Genomic DNA, 25,713 nt, shown 5'->3' with positions numbered 1-25,713 from the left:
CAGCCGGTCGAATTAACTCCCATCTTGATTCAAATGTTTACATGTTACAAATCGCTGCTGGCGGGACAAAACCTCCTAACTCCATATTTTAATTATTTTCAGTAGATCATCCTCCATGTGTGTGTGGTTTTACAAAGTCTACACAATGGGAAAGCATTAAACCAATCATCTGTCTAAACCTCGTAACTCTATTCGCCCTCAAATCTGTGTTCGTTTTTTTCATCTGCTGAAAAGTTGGGTTTTGTCCCGCCAGCAGCGAAATGTTACATGTTATTTACCCTCAAAGTCGATTCAACTCGTCATGCAATGCGAGCTACCAGTACTTTTGTATCTGACAAATACATTTTTCTTTATTTTAATGGTCACTGCATTTATATAGCACTTTTATCCAAAGCACTTTACAATTTACACCTCACATTCGCCCAACTATGCAAGGTGCCAACCCGCTCATTGGGAGCAGTTAGGGGTTAAGTTAACAGGCTGATTGGATAATCATAGTCACTGAAAAAACACTCCACAGCACCAGTTGTATAGCTCGTTATGTTGGTTGGTTGGTCCACACAAGTGTCCTCACCCTCTAGCGGCCACCTAAACGTTTTGGCATTGAGGTCAAGTGTGTGTGTGCGTGCATGTGTGTGTGTGTGTGTGTGTGTGTGTGTGTGTGTGTGTGTGTGTGTGTGTGTGCGTGTGTGTGTGTGTGTGCGTGCGTGCGCGCGCGTGTGTGTGTGTGTGAATGCATGCACGTACTTGGCCACAGCTATTGCTAATTCACTCTTGTTCTGTTAAAGATAGAATCTGTAATGTCATCAAACAGTGATCTCAAGACAAAAGAGCCCTTCTTTTTGGTGGAGTGTTCCTTTAAGCCATACCCTATCTCAGGTTAATTGGATAATAGCGGACAAATTATTAGAAAATCAGGCTGGTTGATACACCCATTGGCTTTCAATCAAATTTGGTGTTGATAGGTCAAAGGAATGACAAAACCTTAGGTTTAGGGAATAATGTATCTTAAAATTAAGACACAGAAATCTACAGAAATGGAGAAAACACTTTGAAAGAGATAACGAGATCAACATGGCTGTTTCCCCCTAGAATAATAATAAGAGGATGGGTCTGTGTCGTCATAGAAACGCTCGAAAATGGTTTCCCTGTTACCACTGGGAGACAAGTTGCTTTGTACAAAGTAACGTTGTCTCCCAGAACTGAATAACTTCTGAGAACCTTGGGGCTGTGACCCATCCTCTTCTTACAATTCTAGGTTTTCCCTACCGGGAAGTGCCAACTTTGGTTGACCCACTTCCTGTGGCCTAGTTCCTAGTTACCATGGTGATTCAAAGCATAATGAATGAAAAAAGAAAAAGGGGACAATTCGTATACAAAATATGACACGAGAGAGAGAGAATTACTCATACATACGTAATAGCTGGCATTTGGCAAAACAAGGTTTAACAAATAAATAATGGTACGAGGGTGGGGTTAGGGAGAAATGGATGATGTGTAATGGGATTACAGTAATTTGAAAATCGTGGTAACTGTATTACAGCATTACAGTTACTGTACAAACCAGGTTGTCAGATACTGATACTTCTATGAAAAAAGGGGTGAATATTTGTAGGATTACTATTATTAGGGGAGAATACTGTGAGTTTATGGATAGTTTCAAGTTTCAAGTTTCTTTAATAGTTGTCATACAGAAGTACAGAATACTTTCATACAAAATGCTTCTTACTGTTACGCTCCAGAGACTGTGCTGGACAAGATAGTATCAAATAACATAGTATAGCATGTAATTTAGAAGTAGAAAATGAGGTCACAGTGTTCAGTATAGACATATGTACAATGTTCGATGCAGAATAGACGTAACTGAGTTACCATATAATATACAATACTATGCAGTGTACTAATGTACAATACTATATAGTGCAAGCAGAAATGGGATGAGGTACAATTTAGGTACAATTTACAGTAAGGTGTACGAGTTGTAGTGCAATCCTTCATCAATAAATATAAAGTGTGGGGAGTGGGTGCTACAGTGTGTTTGTTTAAAGTGAGTGTGTGCTATAAAGTGTGTGGAGTGGGTGCTACAGTGTGTTTGTTTAAAGTGAGTGTGTGCGTGTGGATGTGTGTGCTATGTGCGTTTGATGGTTGTTGTTGTGTAGTGTTCATTGTTCGTTTAGCAGCCTGATGGCCTGGGGATAGAAGCTTCTTCTGAGTCTTTCTGTGCTCGCCTTGAGACTCCGGTATCTCTTGCCTGACCGCAGCAGTTCAAAGAGGCAGTTGTTCGGGTGACTGGAGTCTTTAATGATTCTCTTAGCCTTGCCCCTGCACCGCTTGTTGTAAATGTTCTGGAGGGTGGGGAGCCCCCCTCCAATTGTGCGTTCGGCTGAACGTGTCACTCTTTGTAGTCTGCTTCGGTCTTGTGCAGTGCTATTCCCAAACCAGGAGGTGATGTTGCCAGTCAGGATGCTCTCTATTGTACATGAGTAGAAGTTCTTAAGGATCTTCTGACTGACTTGGAACTTCCTTAGGCGCCTGAGGAAGTAGAGGCGTTGTCGTGCCTTCTTCACAACACTGTCAATGTGTGTGGTCCATGTCAAGTCCTCGGATATGTAGGCTCCGAGGTACTTAAAGCTGTTGACTCTCTCAACCGGTGCCCCGTCGATGCTGAGGGGGCTGTAGTCCTTGACCCCCGACCTCCTGAAGTCCACAATCATCTCCTTTGTTTTGCTGACGTTCAGGGAGAGGCTGTTTTCCTGGCACCATCCCGCCAGGACCTTGACCTCTTCCAGGTAGGCCCTCTCGTCGTTGGCAGAGATCAGGCCCACCACCACTGTGTCGTCAGCAAATTTGATGATTGTATTGCTACTCCGCTGAGCCACACAGTCGTGTGTGTACAGGGAGTAGAGGAGGGGACTCAGAACACAGCCCTGGGGGGCCCCTATGTTGAGGGTGATGGATGAGGAGGTGCAGTTGCCTGCTCTCACCACCTGGGGTCTGCCCGTCAGGAAGTCCAAGACCCACTGGCAGAGGTCATAGTTCAAGCCCAGGTCCCTGAGCTTGGCTATGAGTATGGAGGGGACTATGGTATTGAATGCCGAGCTGTAGTCGATGAATAGCATTCTCACATAGTTCCCCTTCCTCTTGTCCAGGTGTGATGCTGCTGTGTGCAGCACATGGGCTATGGCGTCCTCCGTGGACCTGTTGGGGCGGTATGCAAATTGCAGGGGGTCCATGTTGATGGGGAGGGAGGAGCAGATGTAGCCCTTTACTAGCTTCTCAAAGCACTTCATGGCTATGGAGGTGAGAGCTACAGGGCGGTAGTCGTTGAGGCAAGCAGGCTTGGGTTTTTTGGGTACAGGGATAATAGTGGACTTCTTCAGGCAGGTGGGGATGACAGCCTGTTCTAAGGACAGGTTAAATATGTCAGTGAATACCGGGGCCAGTTGGTCTGCACAGACTTTTAGGACGCGGCCGGGGATGCCGTCCGGTCCTGCTGCCTTCCTGCTATTCACTTTTTTAAAGGTCCGCCTCACCTCATGCTCTGTTACCCTGAACACTGAGTCTCCATCAGCAGCAGACCCCCCCCCCCCCATTGCCGTGGCTTGTGGGCTGGTGTTGTTATTACCAGCGTCAAACCTCGCATAGAAGGTATTGAGGATACTGTGTCACTTCCTTTGAGTGTGTGTTTCTCACTACCTGGGCCTACACCACTCCAGGTAGTCTTCATCTACCGCCCCCCCCAAAACCTCCACTACCTTCATGTCTGACCTATCCGAACTCCTCACCATTGTCTGCACTATCTGCTCATCCACACTCCTACTGGGGGATTTCAATATCCACATGGACAATACCACCTGCTCCACAGCCATTGAATTCACTTCTCTATTAGACTGCTTTAACATCACACAGCACATCAAAGGTCCCACCCACACCAAAGGCCACACTCTAGATCTTGTGTGCTCCACTGTCACAACCCCAACTGATCTACAGTGTCTTGACCTAGCTGTACCAGACCACCATTCTGTCCTGTTCACCATTCCTGCTTCCCTAGAACCCCTACCCACGCTCCAAGAGGCACGCAATAAATCCGGCCTCACTGTCCATCGCAAGGCCTACAAAGACCATGTGGGGCGGTATAAGGATGCCTTGGCCAAAGCAAAGTCCCTATACTCCTCCACCCTCATCACCAACCTGCAAAATCACCCCAGACGACTTTTTACCACCATCAACCGCCTGCTCTCCCCCATCGTCACCCCTCACCCTCCAGATGCCACTGATCTCCCCACAAAATTTGGACTTTTTTCAGGGAAAAGTGGATTCCATTTACCACCAGCTCTCAGTCCCTGCCCCACCCCCCCCCCACCCTTCCACTCACAATCCAGTGTGTGGTGGGGTGGGGATACTGGGTACTACACCCCCTGTTGTTCATCAGTGCTCCCTCTCCTTTGCACCTGTCGACTCTCTCCAGGTGGCTAAACTGGTCACCAAGGCCTCCACCTGCTCCCTTGACTCCTTGCCCACAGTCTTGGTCAAAGCCGGCCTACCTGCCGTGTGCCCTACCATTGTGGGAATAATTAATTCCTCTCTGGAATTGGGCAGGGTACCCTCTAGCCTCAAGACAGCGTCTGTCACACCCATTCTGAAGAAGCCTGGTCTGGACCCAGATGACCTTGGGAATTACCGGCCGATCTCCAACCTTCCTTTCCTAAGCAAGATCCTGGAAAGAGCAGTGGCCGTCCAACTGCACCAACACCTGTCCAACCATGAGCTTCCAATGTGGCTTCAGGAAACACCACAGCACCGAAACTGCCCCCACCAAGGTCACCAACAACCTCCTCATTGCCACCGATTCCGGTCACATCAGCCTCCTCATCCTCCTGGATCTGTCTGCGGCTTTTGACACAGTCTCCCAATCCATTCTCCTCAACCGCCTCTCTGACCATCTGGGTGTTACTGGGACTGCTCTCACCTGGTTCGAGTCCTACCTCACTGACAAAAAACAGTCCATCTCCATCTGTAACTCCACCCCTGCCCCAGTCAACCAAGGTGTGCCTCAGGGTTCCGTTCTTGGTCCACTCCTCTTCACTATTTACATGTGTGATGCCCACTAGAAGTGGTATCACGTTAATATCATTGGATTATGTGTCACAACGTTGTGAAAATACTTGTACAGTATCACCTCCATTAGAAACCAGGTAGAACAGTTATATTGTATTAATGGACAACATTAATATAACTTGGTCAATAGGTGGCAGTATAGGACTAGTGTTCAGTAACTTCGCCTTTTAGGAGACCGTACCTCACTACCTAGGGGCGCATGCGACAAGCTCATCCTCACATTTGAGATGACTCAGAGCAAGGAACATCATGTCCACGTCTCCTTTGTCCATTACTAAACTACAATCTGTGTTCCAGATTAAATATACAACTGCTACCAGGTGCCATATCCTGGTACCTGTAACACATGCTCCCCCTTGGTCACATCATCCGGAAACACTGTCTCAATTTCCACTCCTATGCTGATGACACTCACCACTCACATCACCACCTCACCCTCCACTACTCTCCCCCCACAGCACCTCGTCAACTGCCTTCTTGACATCAAGGCCTGGGTGTCATCCAATTGCCTGAAACTAAACAGCAAGAAGACAGAGCTCGTGGCCAAGCAGTCACTGCTCCGGAAGGTTGGAGATCTCCTCCTAGAAGTGGATGGCTCCTCAATCCACCCTTCCCCAGAAGTCCGCAACCTGGGTGTCATACTGGACTCCACCCCCTCTTTTCATTCCCACATAAAAACAATAACAAAATCTGCTTTTTTCCATCTCAGGAACATTTCCAGACTCCGGCCATCTCTCCCCGACTCTGTAGCAGAGACACTTATACATTCCTTTGTCACCTCCCGTCTGGACTATGCAAAGTCCGTTCTGGTAGGGCTACCCAGCAATGCCTTAAACAGGCTGCAGTATGTCCAGAACTCTTCTGCTAGGGTTCTCACCCGCACCAAGTCCTGGCATCACTTTACCCCCACCCGCATCCACCTCCACTAGCTTCCAGTCAAGTCCTGCATCAATTTTAAGATCCTCCTCATCACCTACAAATCCCTTCACTCCCTTGCCCCCGGTACCTAGCTGACCTCCTCCATCCCTACATCCCACCCCGGAGGCTGTGATCCTCTGACTCCGGTCTCCTCTCCATCCCCACCACCAACCTGCGCACTGTCGGTTCCAGAGCCTTCTCTGTTGCCGCACCCTCTGGAACCTCCAAACATTTGCAGTGCTACATCCCTGGACTCTTTCAAATCCCAACTCAAATCTCACCTCTTCACCAAATTTATAAATTACTCTGCCTGACTTCCCTCTTTTCTTTTTTGCTTTGTTGTTACCTTGTTCCTCTGATCTCCTTCACCTTATCTGCTCTTTCCCCTTAGCTGCCCCCCCCCTCTATTAAGCGCCTTGGGTTTCCTGAAAGGCGCTATACAAATCCAAGAAATTATTATTGTTATACAATTTTTTTTTTACATACTTTGAAATAAAGGTTGGTCATGGTTAAAGGGAAAATTCTACTTCAAATATAATTCCCATATGTTATGTATATAATACTGTACAGTTCAGTTTCAATTTGTGTACATATACAGTATGAAAAAGACATAAATCCTGTAGCTGGTCCATAGACCGTGAATAGTGTACACTATGACAGTAACCATGGTGATTGTACTGGGATATGGGTACATTTTCTGAATCAGATCTGTAAGCCCAAAATCAGTCACTTTCATAGTCAATGGACCAACTCCAAAGAAATTTGAAATTCAAGTCTCAATGCTCTGATTTTCAGCTTAGGGAAATAGTTGTCTGTGTTTCAATATATTGATTTAACTGTCCCAAGATCATTGGAGGAGTACAATGCAAATAGAAAAATTTGTGTGAATTGTCACTTTAATAACATCATTCAAACAATACAGTGTGAACATTTTAATAATTGTGAAACTACATATTCTATGTATTTTGAAAGCACAGTAACCCTAATGAGTAACTGAAGGTAATCTGTTTTCTGTTACTGAGTTTTGAGAGAGAGAGAGAGAGAGAGAGAGAGAGAGAGAGAGAGAGAGACTAAACACAACAATGGTCATTAACCCTTTCAAGTGTATGTTTATAAAAAACAATTTCTGTATCTTGGAATTCTACGAGTCTATGGCTTTCGGTGCTAGAATTTTCAGTTCTCAGAATTCTAATCCCATGATGTTGAGCACATGGTAGCCTTTAGAAAAGACAGAAAAGGGGAGAGCAACAACATCCAGGATATTGTTGAGAAACATTGGTCTAGCAAATTAATTCAATTCACTCAAAACCTGATTTTCTGGCTAAGCTAAGGATTGTAAGCAGCTGTTTCTCTCTCCTCCTACGTCCACCATGAAGAGTCTCTTGAGCGGCGTTCCACAGGGCTCAGCCCTTGTCCCCCTCCTTTTCTCCCTCTCCGTCATCGCATCACACGATACAAGCTCTTTTCTACGCCAATAATACTCAACTATACTGCTCCTTCCCGTGAACCAACGCATGTCTGGCTTGACATTTCCAGATGGATGTCTGCCCATCACTCAAACTCAACCTCGGCGAAACTGAGCCGTTGTTCTTCCCAGACAAGTTTCTCAAGACTGTAGGAAAGCCCTAAGATTACTTTGATTTGTAATTGCCATATGTTATCATTGTTCATTGGCAGGAGAGGGTGATTTTTATCTTTACACTTGGTTTACAGTTTGTGCCTGGTTGTATTGTTTGCCTGTATTGCATGAGGTATTACCCTGCATACAGTCTATGAAATGTGAAAAAGTAGGTTATATTAATAACTCCAGTTATCTGAATGTCTTGGTTACTATTTGTATTGTATTGTTGGTCATATTATTGTAGCTATAGACCACATGTTTGTGACATTATGTTTATCTATGTCATTACTGTTTACTAATGTATATTGTATTTTCTTTGTAGAAAAACCACACACAAATATTCCCTAAATACAAATCCTTAAACTGAAGCATCACCTCCTTGATTCATTAATTGGAGTGGAGTCACAACCCCATAGTGTCCGCCAGCTCTATCAAGCACATCTGTTTAGGCCCTAGAACTCAGTTTCAAAGACCTTTCCATCACAATTGACAGCGGCGCAGTGACTCCCGAACACGTCGGTGTGATCCACAAGCAGCTGTCAGGCGAGGTTGTTATAGTCACAGAACTAAACTACCGAGAGGGAAGTCATCCCTGCTCTTTGTTCAAGCTCTAGCCATCTCCCATCCGGACTACTGCAAGTTCTCCATAGCTGAACATATATAAGTATTTTTACTCAAGTACAATTTCAAGCTACTTGTACTTTACGCGAGTATTTGACATTTTAGGGAACTTTATACTTTTATTTATCTGAACCCATCAGTTACTAGTTACTTTGAAGAAAAATATTTTGCATAGAAAACATGGCAAATATGTATGAAGATGATATAGTTTCACATTTGAAGCCTGCTAACCTCAAGAGGACGTAATTAGAGCAGCATAACTGGACCACATACCACTTTAACATAACCTTTAGAGGTCAATAGATCAAGAATTGAATGCTTCCAAGCGCTGGAACACACAAACATCATGGGGCGACAGTGGCTCAGGAGGTAATGGTAATCTGGAGGTTCCCGGTTAGATTCCTGCTCCTCCCGGGCAGCGTGTTGAAGTGTCCTTGAGCAAGACACTTAACCCCCAATTGCTTCCGATGAGCAGGTTGGCACCTTGCATGGTTGCCTGCTCCGTCGGTGTGTGAATGGGTGAATGTGAGGAACAGAATTGTGAAGCGCTTTGGATAAAAGCGCTATATAATTGCACCATTTACGTAGAATGCATACTTTTACTTTAGATACTAAGTACATTCAATAGCAAATACTTCTCTACTTTTACTTAAGTATAATTTGAATGTGTTTGTTTAAAAAATAATAAAAAAATAAAATACAAAGTATAATTTGAATGGAGGACTTTTGCCTTTACCAGTAAATGTACTAATTTATCTGGGTGTTTCTACTTTTACTTAAGTAACTGTGTACTTCTTCCACCACTGCTGAGCTCCAAATCCTCTTCTTGGCTCCTACAACTCAAGATCTGATTTGAGGAGATCAATTATAAAAATCTCATTTCAACCTTTATTTAAAATCGTAAGCTCTGCGGTTTCCCTCATTTACAGAAACGACAATTGTACAAATGTAAACAGTACATAATACAAGCAATATTCACGGAAAATTAAACACCAGAGTAAGGGAAATTGGGTCAGTCACATGCACCGCCAATAGAAATATACATAAAAAGAATTACAATATGGCGGCCGGGTAGCACAGCGGACTAAGCGTCTGTCTACCACCGCAGAGACACTGGTATCGAATCCGGCTGTCAGCGGTGCCTCCGGCTTGGCCGGTCGTCATACTGGCACAATTGGCAGTGTCAGCGGGAGGGAAGTCGGTGGGTGGTAATCTGGTCGTTGTAAACAGCGACTCCTACAGGTCGTTCAGGGCGCCTGCACAGTGAGGGAGGGAAATGGTGAAGGTAGTGTGACCTCCCACGCGTTACACTTCACCAATGAGAGTCCTCGCTGCCAGGTGAAAAGAGGCTGCTGGCTGTCTCCTATGTATCGGAGGAAGCATGTGATAGACTCCAGGGCTCCCTAGACCGACCATGCGCGCAACGACCAGGAAGGGGAGAATTGGCATAACGACTAAATTGGTATGGGAGGAAAATACAGAAAAATAGGAGGAAAAAGTGGATAAATAAAAAATTATAATTACAATATAAAAAGATACAAATGTATATGTAAATCAGGTTTTTAATCTTTCGCAGCACACAGATCTACAATAGTACTGATCCAAGACCAGTTTTCCAAATTAAGTCTCAGTGCAGTTTATACTGGTCAGTGTGACATGACTAGTGATCCTAGATCAGTGGAATGCTATTAAGAGGCTTGATCCAAACAGGCTGTGGTGAGAGACAGCTTTGTGGTGTGAATTATGCACTGTGGGCCTGGGGCCAGGGTGAAATGCTCCTCCCCTTCCGTTTGAAAAAGGGCCAATGCTGGATAAGGAGGCACAGGGGGATGGGAGGGACACCCAGGCAGTTACCCTTCAACTGCAGCTGTCAGGAAACCACACACACTGTCTGTCTGAAAGCTCATGCTACATATAATATGATTTAGTAGACATACAGAGTACAACAGTATGAAAGAATGTGGAGTTTTAGTACCAGTATTAACATAGACTCCAGTAGTTTTAGTACCAGTATTAACGTAGACTCCAGTAGTTTTAGTACCAGTATTTACGTAGACTCCAGTAGTTTTAGTACCAGTATTAACGTAGACTCCATTTCTAAGCAAAGTGTGGGACTTATCAATTTGAACGTGTGCTTGACTTTGTGCGTATATCTACGCACAGCTCGGACCATGCGTACCTGGCGCCCAGCGGTAGAATATGGAGACTGCAGACGCGGAAATAAGCTTCCGTGCATTAGTTTCAACACTGGCGTGTTCTGTATGACCCGTAATTCATTATAGTTCAAGTCAAGTCAAGAGTTTTATTTGTCACGGCATACAAGTATACAATGAAATGCGGGTGGTCTTGCCCGCAACGATGTGCAATACAGTAGTACAACATATAATAGAATCCAATAGACAACATTGTGCAATAAACAAGTAACATAGTGGGACATCACGGTATTTGTACATAGTTATTTACAGAGCATGAAGGACATGCTAGGTCCCTAGGTAGTGCAATACACTGTTACTATACTATTTTTAAAGTGACCTTTCTTTGTGTCCATACGTGTGGGCGTGTGCAGCATGAGTGAGTGCTTTCTCATGTTAAAGTGGCTGCTAGTGTGCGAGTGTGCACAGCGTGTGTGTCGTGTGTGTGCTAATGTGTGCTTGTGTGTGTAGGGTTCAGTGTTCTGTGACCCTCAGTGTTCATTGTTCAAGGCTCTGATGGCCTGGGGGAAGAAGCTGAGCCGAAGCCTCTCTGTCCTAGTAGCTGGTGTTCGCAGGCGTCTGCCTGACCTCAGCAGCTGGAACAGGCTGTTATTGGGGTGGTGAGGGTCTTTCATTATTCTGCAGGCTCTGGATTTGCACCTTTTGTTGTATAGAACCTGCAGGGGAGGTAGTGCAATACCCGTGGTACGCTCGGCAGAGCGCACCACTCTCTGTAGGGCCTTCTTGTCCTGTGCCGTGCTGTTACCATACCAGGCAGTGATGTTTCCAGTCAAGATGCTCTCTACAGCTCCGGAGTAGAAGGACTGGAGTATCTTCCCCGATACTCTGAACTTCCTTAACTGTCTCAGGTAGTAGAGGCGCTGCTTTGCCTTTTTTACAACTGTGTCTATGTGTGTTGACCATGTCAGATCCTCTGAGATGTGGACCCCCAGGTACTTGAAGCTGCTCACCCTGTCCACGGTGGCCCCGTTTATCCTCAGTGGTGTGTGTGTCTCCTGCTGTCCTCTCCTATAATCCACGATCAGCTCCTTGGTTTTACCAATGTTCAGGAGCAGGCTGTTGTCCTGGCACCAGCGTTCCAGTACCTCAACCTCCTCCCGGTAGGCCTTCTCGTCGTTGTCCGAGATCAGCCCCACCACCACGTGTTGTCTGCGAACTTCACTATGGAGTTGGAGCTGAACTTGGCCACACAGTCATGTGTATAGTGAGTACAGCAGGGGGCTCAGAACACAGCCCTGGGGGGACCCGATGCTCAGGGTGATGGTGTTGGAGGTCTGACCCCCCACCCTGACCGCCTGGGGTCTTTCACTCAGAAAGTCCAGTACCCAGGCGCTCAGAGCGGAGCCCAGACCCAGCTCGATCAGCTTGTCCACCAGTCTGGTGGGGACTATGGTGTTGAACGCTGAGCTGTAGTCAATGAACAACAGTCTCACATAGCCCCCCTTCTGACGGTCCAGGTGAGAGAGGGTGCTGTGCAGTACTTGGGAGACCGCATCGTCAGTGGACCTGTTTGGCCTGTATGCAAATTGCATAGGGTCCATATCGCTGGGGAGGGAGGCACAAATGTGATCCTTGACCAGCCTCTCGAAACATTTCATGGCCACAGAGGTGAGTGCCACCGGTCTGTAGTCATTGAGACCTGCTGGGGAGGGTTTCTTTGGTACCGGGATAATGGTAGACATCTTGAAGCAGGCAGGGACCACTGACTCCTTCAGGGATTGATTAAATATGGCGGTGAACACAGGGGCTAGCTGGTTAGCACAGGACTTGAGTATGCGTCCTGTTATTCCATCTGGGCCAGCCGCCTTCCTGGTGTTCACCTGCATAAATGCAGGTAAAATGGCGACAGTAGTGTAACAAGAGGTTGGCCTGCTTGTTTGGCACGGGGGGGGCAGACACAGAACACCCACCTCCAAACGCGATTAAATATTGTTTAAAATAAAAATCGAAATACTATTATTTTGTGTCATGTTTCCAAATAAGATTGGTCACAACGAAATGCTTTCTACTTCAATTTGTTGGTTAGAATAGATGACCTCCGTTGAAACTTCACTGAGACTAAAAGACAGTCTATTTGTGAGCTCCCGCACAGACGTGATAATAATAATAGCTTCATTTTATATAGCGCCTTTCAAGAGACCCAATGTGCTTTACATAGGGGGGGAAAATAACAAAGTAACAAACATAGTGGACAGACACAACATATAAATATGATGATGGGATTCAAGTTCGCGTTTTTATTGATCACATAGGCAGGCTATACATAGGCTACATGGCACGGTCCATCGTGATATTGGAGATGGATCGAGCAATAGACTGTTACTGTACCACCCATAGCTGTCACAGCTCCATCACAAATGCAGTTATGTGAATAGAAAGGTTCTTGTATATGCTCTCGTATTATTGTTTATATAGGCTACCTAATACCGACATCAAAATAGAAAATTTTAGTTTTAGTACCAGTATTAACATAGACTCCAGTAGTTTTAGTACCAGTATTAAAGTAGACTCCAGTAGTTTTATTACCAGTTAAAAAAATTATAAATTACTTACGTTTTTATTAACATTTATAGACAAACAACACTTACACAATACCTACAATGACATCAACAACACAACAGTACATCAACCTGGGCCCCTTGAATTCGGCCGCTCTCAGCCACCCAGACTCCCATGAGAGGGACCCCCCCCTTCCTGCCATCCACCCCCAGAAACATGGCTCCCCCACATCCCAGGGCCGTCCCATGCGGGACCGAGCACTCAGCGACACAGGTACCTTGAATTTGATTAGAGGGGCGAGGGGTGGTACTCCCCCCCCACCGAGCCAAGCCCGCTACCTCCCATGCCACCAAGCACCCCACCCCACGCCCGACGACCCCACAACATCCAAGACCCCCCCTCCCAGGCCAAACCGCGGAAATGATGGTCCCCCACCCCACACCCACCGACCCCGCAACACACCCCAAGCACAGGCCCGCAGAAGGCCAAAGCACCACGCCTCAATGGTCCCCCGACCCCCCGCGACCCAAAGCCCGGTGCCCCCCCGGCCCAGTGACCAGACCGCCCAGGCCACGGCGGCCGAGGGCCCCAGGCAACCCCCCCCCCCCACACCAATCCCACAACACGCAAGGCCCCGCCTCCCCCGGGTCGAACCGCCGGAACGATGGCCCTCCCCCCCAACACCCCCCCCCCCCCCACTGAACCCAGCCTGCCCACCTCTGTACCTCCCATGTCACCGACATCACCACCTACATTTGTGAAAATAGAACTAACAACACAATAAGAAAAAATTAAATGAAAATAAAATAAGTTATATGGTTAGCACTCTTTCCCGGGTTGGCGGTTTGGAGGGGGATCAGCTCTCCCACTGGAGAAGCCCCCCCCCCCAGAGACGGAGATACCCCCCAAAGGAGATTCTCCAAGCCTCTCTTCATGTCCAACATTTTGAATTCTTGTCCTTCACATTTGTCCATGTGCACATTTAAAGCAACTGCTATTCTAACATAACTCGGAAAAATAAATAAAAAGAAGACTTAAAGGCCAACTTGCAGGTTAAACCCTACTCTGCAATTATGGGTAGTTTACATCATTGGTATCTAATTTAATTATGATTCTTTTTCCATTTGACGCCGGAAATGCCACTCAGAAAGGGTTAAAAAGGTCCACAGACGAATCACATGCACGAGCAAATCTAAAAGCTTATCAAACCCTAGCAGGGCCGTGACGTCACTTCAGGTGCAGGGCGGGTGAATATTAAAGGCAACCAACTTGTGTTCAGCTTTTCTCTGATTGGCCACGACCCCCCGCCCTTAATACTCACGCGTGCAGGGCAGCGAGGGGCTCTGAGAGTCACACACAGCTAGTGGCAGGCAGAGAGCCTTGCTACTACTAGCTGAGGAGTGATGAATGAAAATGTATCTGTTTCACCGAACACTATTGCTCCATGATCATAGCCATCCATCTCTAAAGCTAACCACTATTTGTAAAAGCCACAACCACGTTACCATATTTGTAATAATGTAAATCATTGTGTCGTTGTACATATTGTGTATACAACTTTAGAAGCTAACGTAGCTTAGCTTGGTAGCTATTGTGCTAACAACATGCTGCGACGTCTAGCTTGTTAGCCGGCATGAATGCCCGATTTAAAATGGTACTCTCCTCTTTGTATACCTTTGTCCCCACAAGTATTCTGCCAGGGAACTTATGGACACGACAATAGTAGTAGTTATAAGGTGTTTGAGCTTGTAACATTAGTTAGCTCATAGCTATCATGTCCACGGTAGCCCCGTTTATCCTCAGTGGTGTGTGTGTCTCCTGTCTCCAGAAACTGGCTACCACGATAGCTATGAGCTAAACAAGACGAAAGTCTTTCTCTGGTCTGCATCCCCTTAACAATTGTGTATTGAGCTGTACTGTATTGTACCCATTCTGCAATCTGTTAATAAAGTGTTCAATCAATCAATCAATCAATCAATCCGGATGGGATAATTCAGTACTGTATCTACAGTACCTTCCGTTTAATCATCTTCCCTTTATTCATTTCCTTCGATTTCTTGTACACATGATCTGAAGAAGGTACTAAACGAGATCAGTGGCAGTTTTTAATGTTTGGTCATTATTAGCATGGTGTTATTCAATCATATTCTTTGTTTCATCACAATTTAAGCAAGCCTAGTAATAGACACAATATTGCTGACACTGGGAATACATTCACTGAGGTCCATAGATGTACCTAGATACCAAGAATATGCAAATTGGACCTTGTAGAAGTGGAGCAATATTCCATTTACTTAGGTATGTATTTTAGGCGGATTTTCAGAAAATAGGCTCCGGGCTTAAGACTTCTGTAGTTTTATACAAGTATTAAAACCTGTTCCACTCGACGGGGTCGGTACCGACCCCTTTTGACATTATGACCATATAGGCATATTTTTATGAATGATGAAAATAATTTGTGATTTTAAAATCAACCGTTTTCAAGTATTAACATCACTACTATGTCACAAATGCATGTAGAATGTAAAACGTTAGGTTGGCAATCGTTTAGCAATAGGTTAAAAGTGTACTTATATCGTTTTAAGTTTTCGATATGCAATCGCCTATCTGACCCGGAAATGGAAATGTTGAACCATGGGAATTGTAGTTTTTTTGCGGCCATTTTGTAGATGAGATTCCTAGCTATCGGCCAGCGTTGAAATTTCTCCAATCTACACTTCCTGTCATATACTATGGTGGTTCAAAGTTCAGCGTTCTGAATGAATCATATCAATAATTGTTATGATTCGCGATAAGCTACAAAAGGTAAAGTTTTTGACAAATATTGAAACGCAGTCAGTTTCTCCTCACTATTGTTACCATGCAGGAACAGTTAGATCTGAAATTAGTTTCAAAATGGTTACACTGTGGGGGAAATAAAAAAGTACAGTCGATTACAGTAAATATCAGTATCTGTTATTATGCACGCCTGGTGATACTATATCCAAATTGAACTCGGCCATTTGAAAGATACTATATATATATATATATATAAATGTGCGAATTGGCTATAATAAGGTAATGTATAAGCATATATTCTATAATAATATTTCAAATTGCATTGGTCCGGATGGGAGAATTCAGTACTGTATATACAGAACCTTCAGTTTTATCATCTTCCCTTTATTAATTTCCTTAGATCTTTTGTACACATGATCTCAAGAGGGTACTGAATGAGTTCAGTGGTCGTTTTTTAAGTCATTATTATCATGGTGTTATTCACTGTCAAAGATGAAAAGAAAAATCATAATTCATATTTTCCTTTGTTTCATCACAATTTAAGCAAGCCTAGTAATAGACACAATATTTCTGACACTGAGAATACATTCACTGAGGTCCATAGATATACCTAGATACCAAGAATATTATAATAATAATAATAATTTAGGACCTGCTCCGAGGTCATCAATTGGCACACATGCGATGCATGCATGCAATTCGTATCTGCGATTAACCCATCCCGTCGTCCTTCCCCCCCAAGGGCAGCCGGGAGCAGACAGGCGCAACGTGAGCCGCGCCAGGGGACCAATCCAAGTGCTCCTGTCCGTCTTCGTCAAGGACGCCACAGCGTTAGCGATCTTGTTGTTGTGCATGTTTTTCCATTGGGTTTATCTTATCGGGGGGGAAACCCTTGCGAGCACGGGGAGAACATGCAAACTCCACACAGAAAGGCCTGGGAGATACCCCACCTGGGTAACTGGCATCATGGAAACCTGGTCCCCAAGCGGGATTCGAACCCTGGACCTTCTTGCTGTGAGGCGACAGTGTTAACCACTACACCACCGTGCCGAATATGCAAATAGCCCTTGTAGAAGTGGAGCAATATTCCATTTACCTAGGTATACATTTTATGCAGATTTTCACCTGGGGTGGAACAGGTTAACAAAGACTCCAGGGGCGGGATCCACAAAGAATGGATTGCACGGTGCTAATTGCACCCTTACTTACAATTCATTATGAATTGAAAATGGGGGACCCTGATGTAAACAAGACGAAAGTCTTTCTCTGGTCTGCATCCCCTTAACAATTGTGTGTATTGAGCCGTACTGTATTGTACCCATTCGGCACTCTGTTAATAAAATGGTTAATTAATCAATCACCTGATTGCATTTTATATAGCGCTTTTATCCAAAGCGCTTTACAACTTATGCCTCACATTCACCCATTCACTCACACACTGACGGCAGAGGAAACTATGCAAGGTGCCGACCTGCTTATCGGGAGCAGTTAGGGCCTTGCTCAAGGACACACCGACACACCGCTGGGAGGATGCCGAAATCGAACCGGGAACCTTACGATTACCAGACGACCGCTCTACCTCCTGAGCTACCGTCTCTCAGGAGCCACATGTACAGTAGCACTGCCAACACATTCCATTAAGAATCTGCTACCAAAATAGTAACGTAGACTTTTTGAATGCCAATGGGGCTTGGTTAGTGATCAGTAGATCTCCCTGAAAAATGCAATAACATGCAAATAACCTTCCTCCACACTGTGACTCATAGTATTGGCATCCGTTATGCAAAAATTCTAGAAATGCATCTAGCCTGAATTTCCCAAACGATGAGTCACAAAAGGAGCTTTGGAAAAAGAGGGTGTGTTGAGTTAAGAGTTTCTTCTTGTCATCAGGTATCATTCTTACAGATGAACAAAAAACAACAACACAGAAAACAGGAATGTTTTACCAAACAATAGTTTATACTTTTGACACATTCCAGTACAGTGGCGTCTACACTGTATGAATAACCTGGAGTAAAAAACATGAAGATCAGTGCGCGCGCACACACACACACACACACACACACACACACACACACACACACACACACACACACACACACACACACACACACACACACACACACACACACACACACACACACACACACACACACACACACACACACACACACACACACACACACACACACACACACACACACTTTCTCTCCCTTTCTTTCAATTTGAACTGCATTAAGTAGCGGTTACAAAACGTCCACATGGGCTGAGATCCAAGGCAGGTGACGTCACGTCATCTCAGCTCCCAGGCAGTGACATCATAGAAAAAACACACTCATTGAACAAAAAGAAGGGAGCAGCAGATGTGTACAACGTGGCCCACGCCCACGCAGTCTCTCCACCGCTCCTTCTGCACGTCTCCAAGTAGATGTGTACAACGTGGCCCACGCCCACGCAGTCTCTCCACCGCTCCTTCTGCACGTCTCCAAGTAGATGTGTACAACGTGGCCCACGCCCACGCAGTCTCTCCACCGCTCCTTCTGCACGTCTCCAAGTACCGTACTTTTCGGACTATAAGCCGTGGCTTTCCCCCCCATTTTTCGACCCTGCGGCTTATATAACGGTGCGGCTTATATGTGACTCGACTTGACCAAACCCGAAAATGTAAAAATCTAAATATTGCTTTTTTGACTGCATTGAAATGTTATTTATCTGTTCCCTTATTTGCTAAACTTAATACAACTTGTAAATGAGTTAATTCTTGTTATTTGTCCGACAGTATTGTGTCCCAATGCTAATTACATATGGTAATTAAACATTAAAACACCTGCGGCTTATAGTCCAGTGCGGCTTATATATGTACACATCATTCAATTTAGCTGCTGCGGCTTATAGTCAGGTGCGGCTTATAGTGCGAAAAGTACGGTAGATGTGTACAACGTGGCCCACGCCCACCACCCAGTCTCGGGGTCTGTTGCAGCCGGCAGAGCTGCCGCTTAGCCTCCGCCTGGCCTTTAGCACTCCGCTCCATCTGACGGAGATTAATAAATGGAATAACACGCTTCCCCCGCCCCCCCCCCCCTTCGCGTTGATTGGAACTACAGTTACGTCTACTTCTTGATACGCTGGTATTCTGAATCCGACTGACATTATTATTATTAAATAACACAAATTTGTGTTGGAACTTGTTTTCAGCAGAGAAAAGTTCAAAGGGGATAAATGAACACATTTAAAGAAGTGGGAAATTATGCAATCATCCCCCTCATAATTTACATCTCTCTTATTACACCTTTAAAACCCTTGGTTCAAGGGACGGTTGCCAGTAAGCATTCCACTGTCCAATACATCTGTATAAGTGTATATGACATCTAAAGTCAAAATTCCATAATATTCCGTAAATTCCCTTAACTGAGGGAACCCTCGCTTGGCCATAACCATATTTTTTTTTACCCCCCGAGGGTAACATGACATGAGTTACATTAATGTAACTGACGGATAATGGTTATGTTTGGAGCATTTGTTTTTGAGTACGACAAAAAACAAATCACCAACTACGTTGAGATTTAGAGTGCATACCTGCTAGGCCAACACCTTACATCTTAGCTCTTTTCAATGAAACTGCGTTGCTAGGGGAACAGCTTTGGTCCGAGTTTATTATCCGTCAGCGAACACTGCAACAGAGAAATAAACTGAGAAGGTTTGTTTGAACCTAGAAACGGTCTATATGGAAGGGAGGTCTAGTTTGCTCGGGCGATGAGAACCCTAGATGGAAGTATAAAACGGAGAAGTGGTGCAACAGGTCTAACGTTGCTCACATGCATCGCCATGTGATGGTTGGCTGTGGCCCCAAGGTCCATGGTCAGGCCGCCCTCCTCAGAAGCGGCCCCTTCCTCCGCGTCCTCCTCCTCCTCTGCCCCTACCCCGGTCCCCTCCCCGGCCACCTCCCCCTCCCCGGCCACCTCCCCCTCCCCGGCCGCCTCCCCCTCCCCAGCCACCTCCCCCTCCCCGGCCGCCTCCCCCTCCACCTCTCCCTCCCCGGCTGCCTCCCCCTCCCCGGCTCCCTCCCCGGCCAACTCCCCAGCCCCTCGCCCGGCCCCTGGCGCTGCTCAGGTGCTCGGCTGGGCGTCTCAGCTTCCTCCTCTCTTCGTGGTGGTCCCGCTCCGCCTGCTGCTGCTTGTTCTGATGCTCCGACTGTAGGAAACGACGGGAGGCATTTCAATTACCGTGAATGTTCAGCTTGTACACCCACTCTGCCCCTAGTGGCGGCTCACAGGCACGACGCTTCATGTAGGACCGGTTCAATCGATAAGAGAGCGGTTTGCATCTATGACACTGTACACACTTGGTAAAGATTCATTTCAAGACAATTCTGCTTCTAATTAGATAGCATACACAGAGAGAACGGAAAAGGCCGGGTATGACATGTGACGAGGGTCATGAACCAGGACTAGAAGCCACAACACGTTTAAATCTGCAGGGCCACCATATACACTATAATGCAGACATAACCGGAGAACAGTGATTGGAAGATGCGTTTTGGTAGATTTTGTAATTAAATCTGTAGGCGATGACACCTTAGTTACTATCGAACACATTATTTTCTTTGCGATTAATAGATAATAATTATAGATTATATTTGAATAACTAAATTAATAATAATAGAGCCCATTTGTCAGATGCTTGACCAGAAAGATTCTGGCCCTGCTGCATAGTAATCTTTGAGATGGTGAGATCCACAGTTGGCGCTGTGTGAGGCCACGACATGTAAGCTAATGAAAACAATGGGGACAGGGTTTTGAGCTAAACTTGTTTGGGGATAGTTAGGACACGGACGGCGTGTGCCATGATAAATGAAGGGGATTATGCAAATCCCAGAATAAATAGCCTCTAGTCTCCACATAACAAACTACTTGGCTAGCTCTTATCTTGGAAAGAGAATAATTGCCCAAAAGAATAATGCTGCGTGCGTAATTGAAGAATAACTATACATGCGTACATCAGCAACACTGTTGAAAACCTTGCCCCAGAGACACTATACAGGAGGTAGTCTAATATACTATTGTATATTAACACTCATTAGACTGACTAACTGACTAGGCTACTAGGTTACATATATTTGTAACCTCCGTGTACATCCCATCCTTGCAATTCAACTCATGAATGTACATGAGGCTATGAGTCGACTGACAATGATACACCTACTACACATATTTGACGTAAAGTTATTGATTTGGGGACCATGAGATGTCTGGCTAGCAAGCCAGCCATGGGTTACATAATACAGTGGATGAATTTAGAATCGTGATTAATCCTGAGCTGAACTATATGTGCATTAAACGGTTTTACATTATATTACATATTTCATACATGTGCCCATAGGACACATCCGGATTGTTAAAGATAATAATCCATGTCAAAAAGAGTAGCCTTGCATGCACGCACGCACACACACACACACACACACACACACAGAGTCATAGCTGACTTAAGGATTTTATAATAGTTCAGCTAAATATTAAATAAAATAAAATTGTATTATCATCAACTATCCAGTTAGACTTTATAGTATAATGTTTGGCTACTTAAAATAATTGAACATAGAGAGAGAAAGAGGGAGAGAGAGAGAGAGAGAGAGGGAGATAGTCTCAGACTCAGACCCTCCCATTCCTCACCGTTTGAGCTGGAGAGCAAACTATCGCAACTCAAATGAAAAGGAAACTAACGTCGTCCAGCGGCCATGAGCTGCTCCAGGGTTAGTGTAACTATTTTGGGGCCAGCTTAGTTAATGTTGGCAGCTTAGTGACAGTGGCACTGGCTCACACACAAACAGCAGAGTTTCCACTACACATAGAAACAGCGTAACTCACGAGAGGAGTTGTCACAGGGCGAAGCCGAGTGCAGAGCTGATTAGCTGGATATTGTAACTTCAAACATGTAAGATCTGCGCTGGTCTGTGTGCATTATGGTATGACAATTGCGCACCTTAATCTACCCGAGCGGGCCGCCCAAGTAGAGCCTATGTATGGGAGGTCCTGTCGTGTGTATCTGTTCAACTTGTACTTTGTCTCTCAGTTAGCACCAGTATCACCAGAAGTCAAATTCTGTGTAAATCTGATTCTGAAAAGACAGGACCACGCCAGTGTCACATGCCCAGATAAAAATCACAAAAAACGATCCCTTTATCCCATTGAATCCGGGAAACATATTTGTGTGTATATGCAGGCTATATCATGCATTATTAGCAGGCGTTTCAGGTCTAAAATGGGTTTTAATCAAGATTTAAAAATAATAAAATTGTCAAACCCACAACATGGTGGGTAACCCCTGGAGGAGCAGTAAGCCCACCGACCCGTGGAGGAATGACCGGGCTTACCTTTTTGAGGGTGAAGGTGACCTGTTTGCTGCCCACGGTAGTGTCGGCCACGTTGCTGCTCCCAGAGCGCTCATCCAGCTTTAGACGCTCCTCCAGAGAAGCCCTGGGGAGACACACAACACGCCCCTTTAGACACAATATGGCCCTTCAGCGAAATGGTAGTGATGCGCAGGCTGACCTGGTTCCTGTGGGTATATACCTGTGGGGAGGGAGGGTCAGAAGAAAAACAACTAAAAAAGTTCACAAATAACTGCATGCGGGTGGAAGAGAATAAAACATTAGTCATGAGAATGTACCACAGGAGCTGTAAACTACAGTTTTGCAGGCCATTTCAGCTAAACTGAAACATATTCAGGTTACAGTCTAAAAGCATCAAGCAATTCCCACACTCGCCACTAGGGGCAGAGCAGCTAAGGCTGCGTTCAGATCAATTCAGAAAATGTGCGGAAAACGCACGTTTTCCCATTAATTTGAACGAGGGTACCATGCTTTGGCTCCGGGTTGCGGAAAAACATGGCAAAAAAAAAGAACTGCCGGTTCGAAAGAAAGTTGAAACGTGTTGAAGCGATGTAACTTTTGCCATAACGCAACCCTTCCCTACCCCGCGCAAATCACGTAAGTTGGTGATCAGGGAGGAGGAGAATGGCGTGCGTTTTACTGACCGTTCTAGCTGTGCAACATTCTAGCTATGTAGCATTCTAGCCGTAAAGCATTCTAGCTATGTAGCATTGTAGCCATATAGCATTGTAGCTATGTAGCATTGTAGCCATATAGCATTCTAGGCTAGCTATGTAGCATTCAAGCCGTGTAGCATTCTAGCTATGTAGCATTGTAGCATTCTAGCTATGTAGCATTGTAGCCATATAGCATTCTAGCTATGTAGCATTCAAGCCGTGTAGCATTCTAGCTGTGGGCAACTGTGAAGATGGAAGAGCCGGGATGAGCTATCCAAAGTGATGGAAGACTCCCACATTTCTACGCTCTTTGTTTTGTGTGAATAAAGCAGAATAAGCTAGTCGTCGCGTTGCCCGTTATCGCTAGGGGGGGTCAAACGTTCTGCCATAATGGGAGCTCAGCTCACTCACTGCTTTAAAACTAAAATTATTTCTGGGTGCTTTGGAACTCACCATTTAACTCTGAAATGCATGATATAAGCTAATATAAAGCTACTGAATCAGTACCACAGGAGCAAACACACACACACACACTCAGGTCAAGAGCGACCCCTCCAATTCCATCTATAGTGTTCTGCTCTGGATTGGGGTCCCTATCTCACTGTGACCTCATTTGTTCCATGTGGCAACACCAATGTCAGTAGTCATCTATTTTGGTCAAATGGACGTCAGACAGTCAGGAGCGTGAGTGTGGCAGGTGGCCGGGTCCCTGCAGCAGCCTGGGGAAAGACCTCTGCTGGGGCTACAATGCTAGCTTGACCTTAAGACTGGCAGGTCTCTTCGGATAGAGCAGACGGAAGGGGATCCCAGAAGTTTGTGTTCCAGTGACCGGCGGATATTGCCTCACACGTTGCAATCAGTCGTTTGTCTTGTGCAAACTGACCGAATCAGTGTATTGGGTAATCTCGCATTTCGCTAACTACCGGGAAATGGCCATGTGAACATTTCAGCATAGAGCTCAAATGTATAGGAAAGCTCATTCCTACTCAAATCTGGATTATCAAATGGCTCATTTTGCAGGTACGACTTAGAATGGCTGACAAAGAATAGTTGATGATGCAATCAAGGAAAAGAAGGTTGGTTTGATGCATTAGAGTTATAAAGCTGGTGTGGAGATTACCATGATATCACTGGGAAGGGACCTCTCTATCTATAGGGAGGTGTAGTCTGACATCACTTTGGACCGTCTGCACGGTCAACCCGTTTAGGGATTTATCATTGGAAAAATGTATTATCGGCTATTGTAATAATTCTGCATCATGAACATTGGCAAGCTTTCCATTTTTGCACAAAATGAGTTCCCTTCCATCACTAACATTATTGTTTAAGCATTTTTGGTTGAAATACAATTCAACATAATTATTTTACGATTAATTGCTAATTGTTTCATGTTGAGCTATAGATTGTGGATGAATACACACCATGCCAATGTTCATGCTATATTTGTTTTAAACGAGACGATTAAAAAATGTGTCCATTGGAAATACATTGCAATTTCAAGCGAGGTGGACCGGCTGGAAACAACAATGACGTAACCACCACTACACCTCCCTATTCCACTTCTATGACTGTCTCAGCTTGGTGTGGTCATGTGGCACAGTCTGGGTATACAGCCAATCACAGCCTTTCTTAGCAAAACTGAACAAAAGAAAAAAATACATGGACTGGATAATGGAAAAACCCTCGTGGTCCAATATCGGGGGTTTGTTTTCCAATAGAATTGTAGTTTTTTTCCCTTCGTTTTTTCATGAGACTTACTTAAAATTTTGTATTATCTTCTGATACATTTGGTCAGCTTGCATAAGACAAATAACTGATCCCACCTTTAAGATACAGTTGATCAATTTAGATACAGTGTATAGTATAGAACGAATCAAGCTCAAATAAGCCTGGTTGGTTACACAGTTGAGTGCAGCTAAATATTCTTCTTCCATTATGACCTCTTCCTTGCTTAAAGCGACTGAATGGGTTCCAATAGCACTATGTTCTTTTCCTTAATGTTGTTATGTGATCTCAGACAGTCTTCAACTGACTTATTTCAGCACAAAACCTACCAGACTGGCGACATTACCATCTAAGCCTCTCTTAAGAGCCAGGGAAGACCCCGACCGCGCCCTGTGCAATCAGTTAAGACCCTGCACAGGAGAGTGGCACCGTACCACACCCCGTGCAATCAGTTAAGACCCTGCACTAGAGAGTGGCACCACATCTGTTTTCCCCCAAATTAGATATCCACCAGGGAGGAAAAAAGATACATATTATTACAAAATTACTCCTGGCATGAAATTTAAAAACACCCATTGGAATATTCTTCAGGTCTTAAGCTATCTTAAGACCTCGTCTTTGAAACTGACATTTTAGAGGGTGTAATCTTCTGTATTATTACTACTATTATTATTATTTAGCGGTTTATGCTTGAAATGAAAGAATTGGTGGAGGAAAAACATGCATATGACCGCCGCCACCATCCTCCTCCTACAATACAAGCTGTGGTTGAAGGATTAGGCGACTAGGCCATCAAGAGAAGCCACTGGTGAGTTGGAGGTCATTTTCTGGCTCAATGAACAACCATAAGCATTGTTAAATATTAAGCACAGAATATTAGGTAACACTTTGTTTTCCCTGAATGAACAAACACAAGACGAGATGACGACACAAATGCACATGACCAAATTTGGAGCGTCAGATCCAAAATGCCTCGTCTAAAAGGGAAAGGTCAATAGGGAAATTAATGGGGATTTCAAACTATAGCCCTTCCGAGATCTGTGCCTATCATCATATCCTCGCCACATTCACAATCATGTTGAGATACACAGACAAAAGGCATTTTACAAAATAGGCTTTACCCAATAACTAAAATACACAAAACCTACATTATATACATTTTCAACCAATCAA

The 25,713-nt window shown here is 44.9% G+C and overlaps 1 protein-coding gene across 1 annotated transcript in view; it reads right to left on the bottom strand.

The window, feature by feature from the left end:
* Positions 1-18,867: 18,867 nt before the first annotated feature.
* The window catches only part of nol10 (nucleolar protein 10), a 64,079-nt gene continuing 57,233 nt past the window's right edge, over positions 18,868-25,713 (bottom strand). The window contains exons 20-21 of the mRNA XM_084310624.1: positions 22,142-22,244; positions 18,868-19,959 (exon numbers count right to left, since the gene is read on the bottom strand). Coding sequence (XP_084166750.1) covers positions 19,642-19,959; positions 22,142-22,244 — 421 coding nt within the window. The 3' untranslated portion in view covers positions 18,868-19,641. The remainder of the gene's footprint in view (positions 19,960-22,141; positions 22,245-25,713) is intronic.

Source organism: Notolepis coatsorum, assembly GCF_963971535.1.
Source record: "Notolepis coatsorum genome assembly, chromosome: 3".
In the NCBI taxonomy this organism is placed as follows: domain Eukaryota; kingdom Metazoa; phylum Chordata; class Actinopteri; order Aulopiformes; family Paralepididae; genus Notolepis; species Notolepis coatsorum.
Note: the sequence above shows the minus strand (reverse complement) of the source record. Positions and strands in the feature narration are given on the sequence as shown.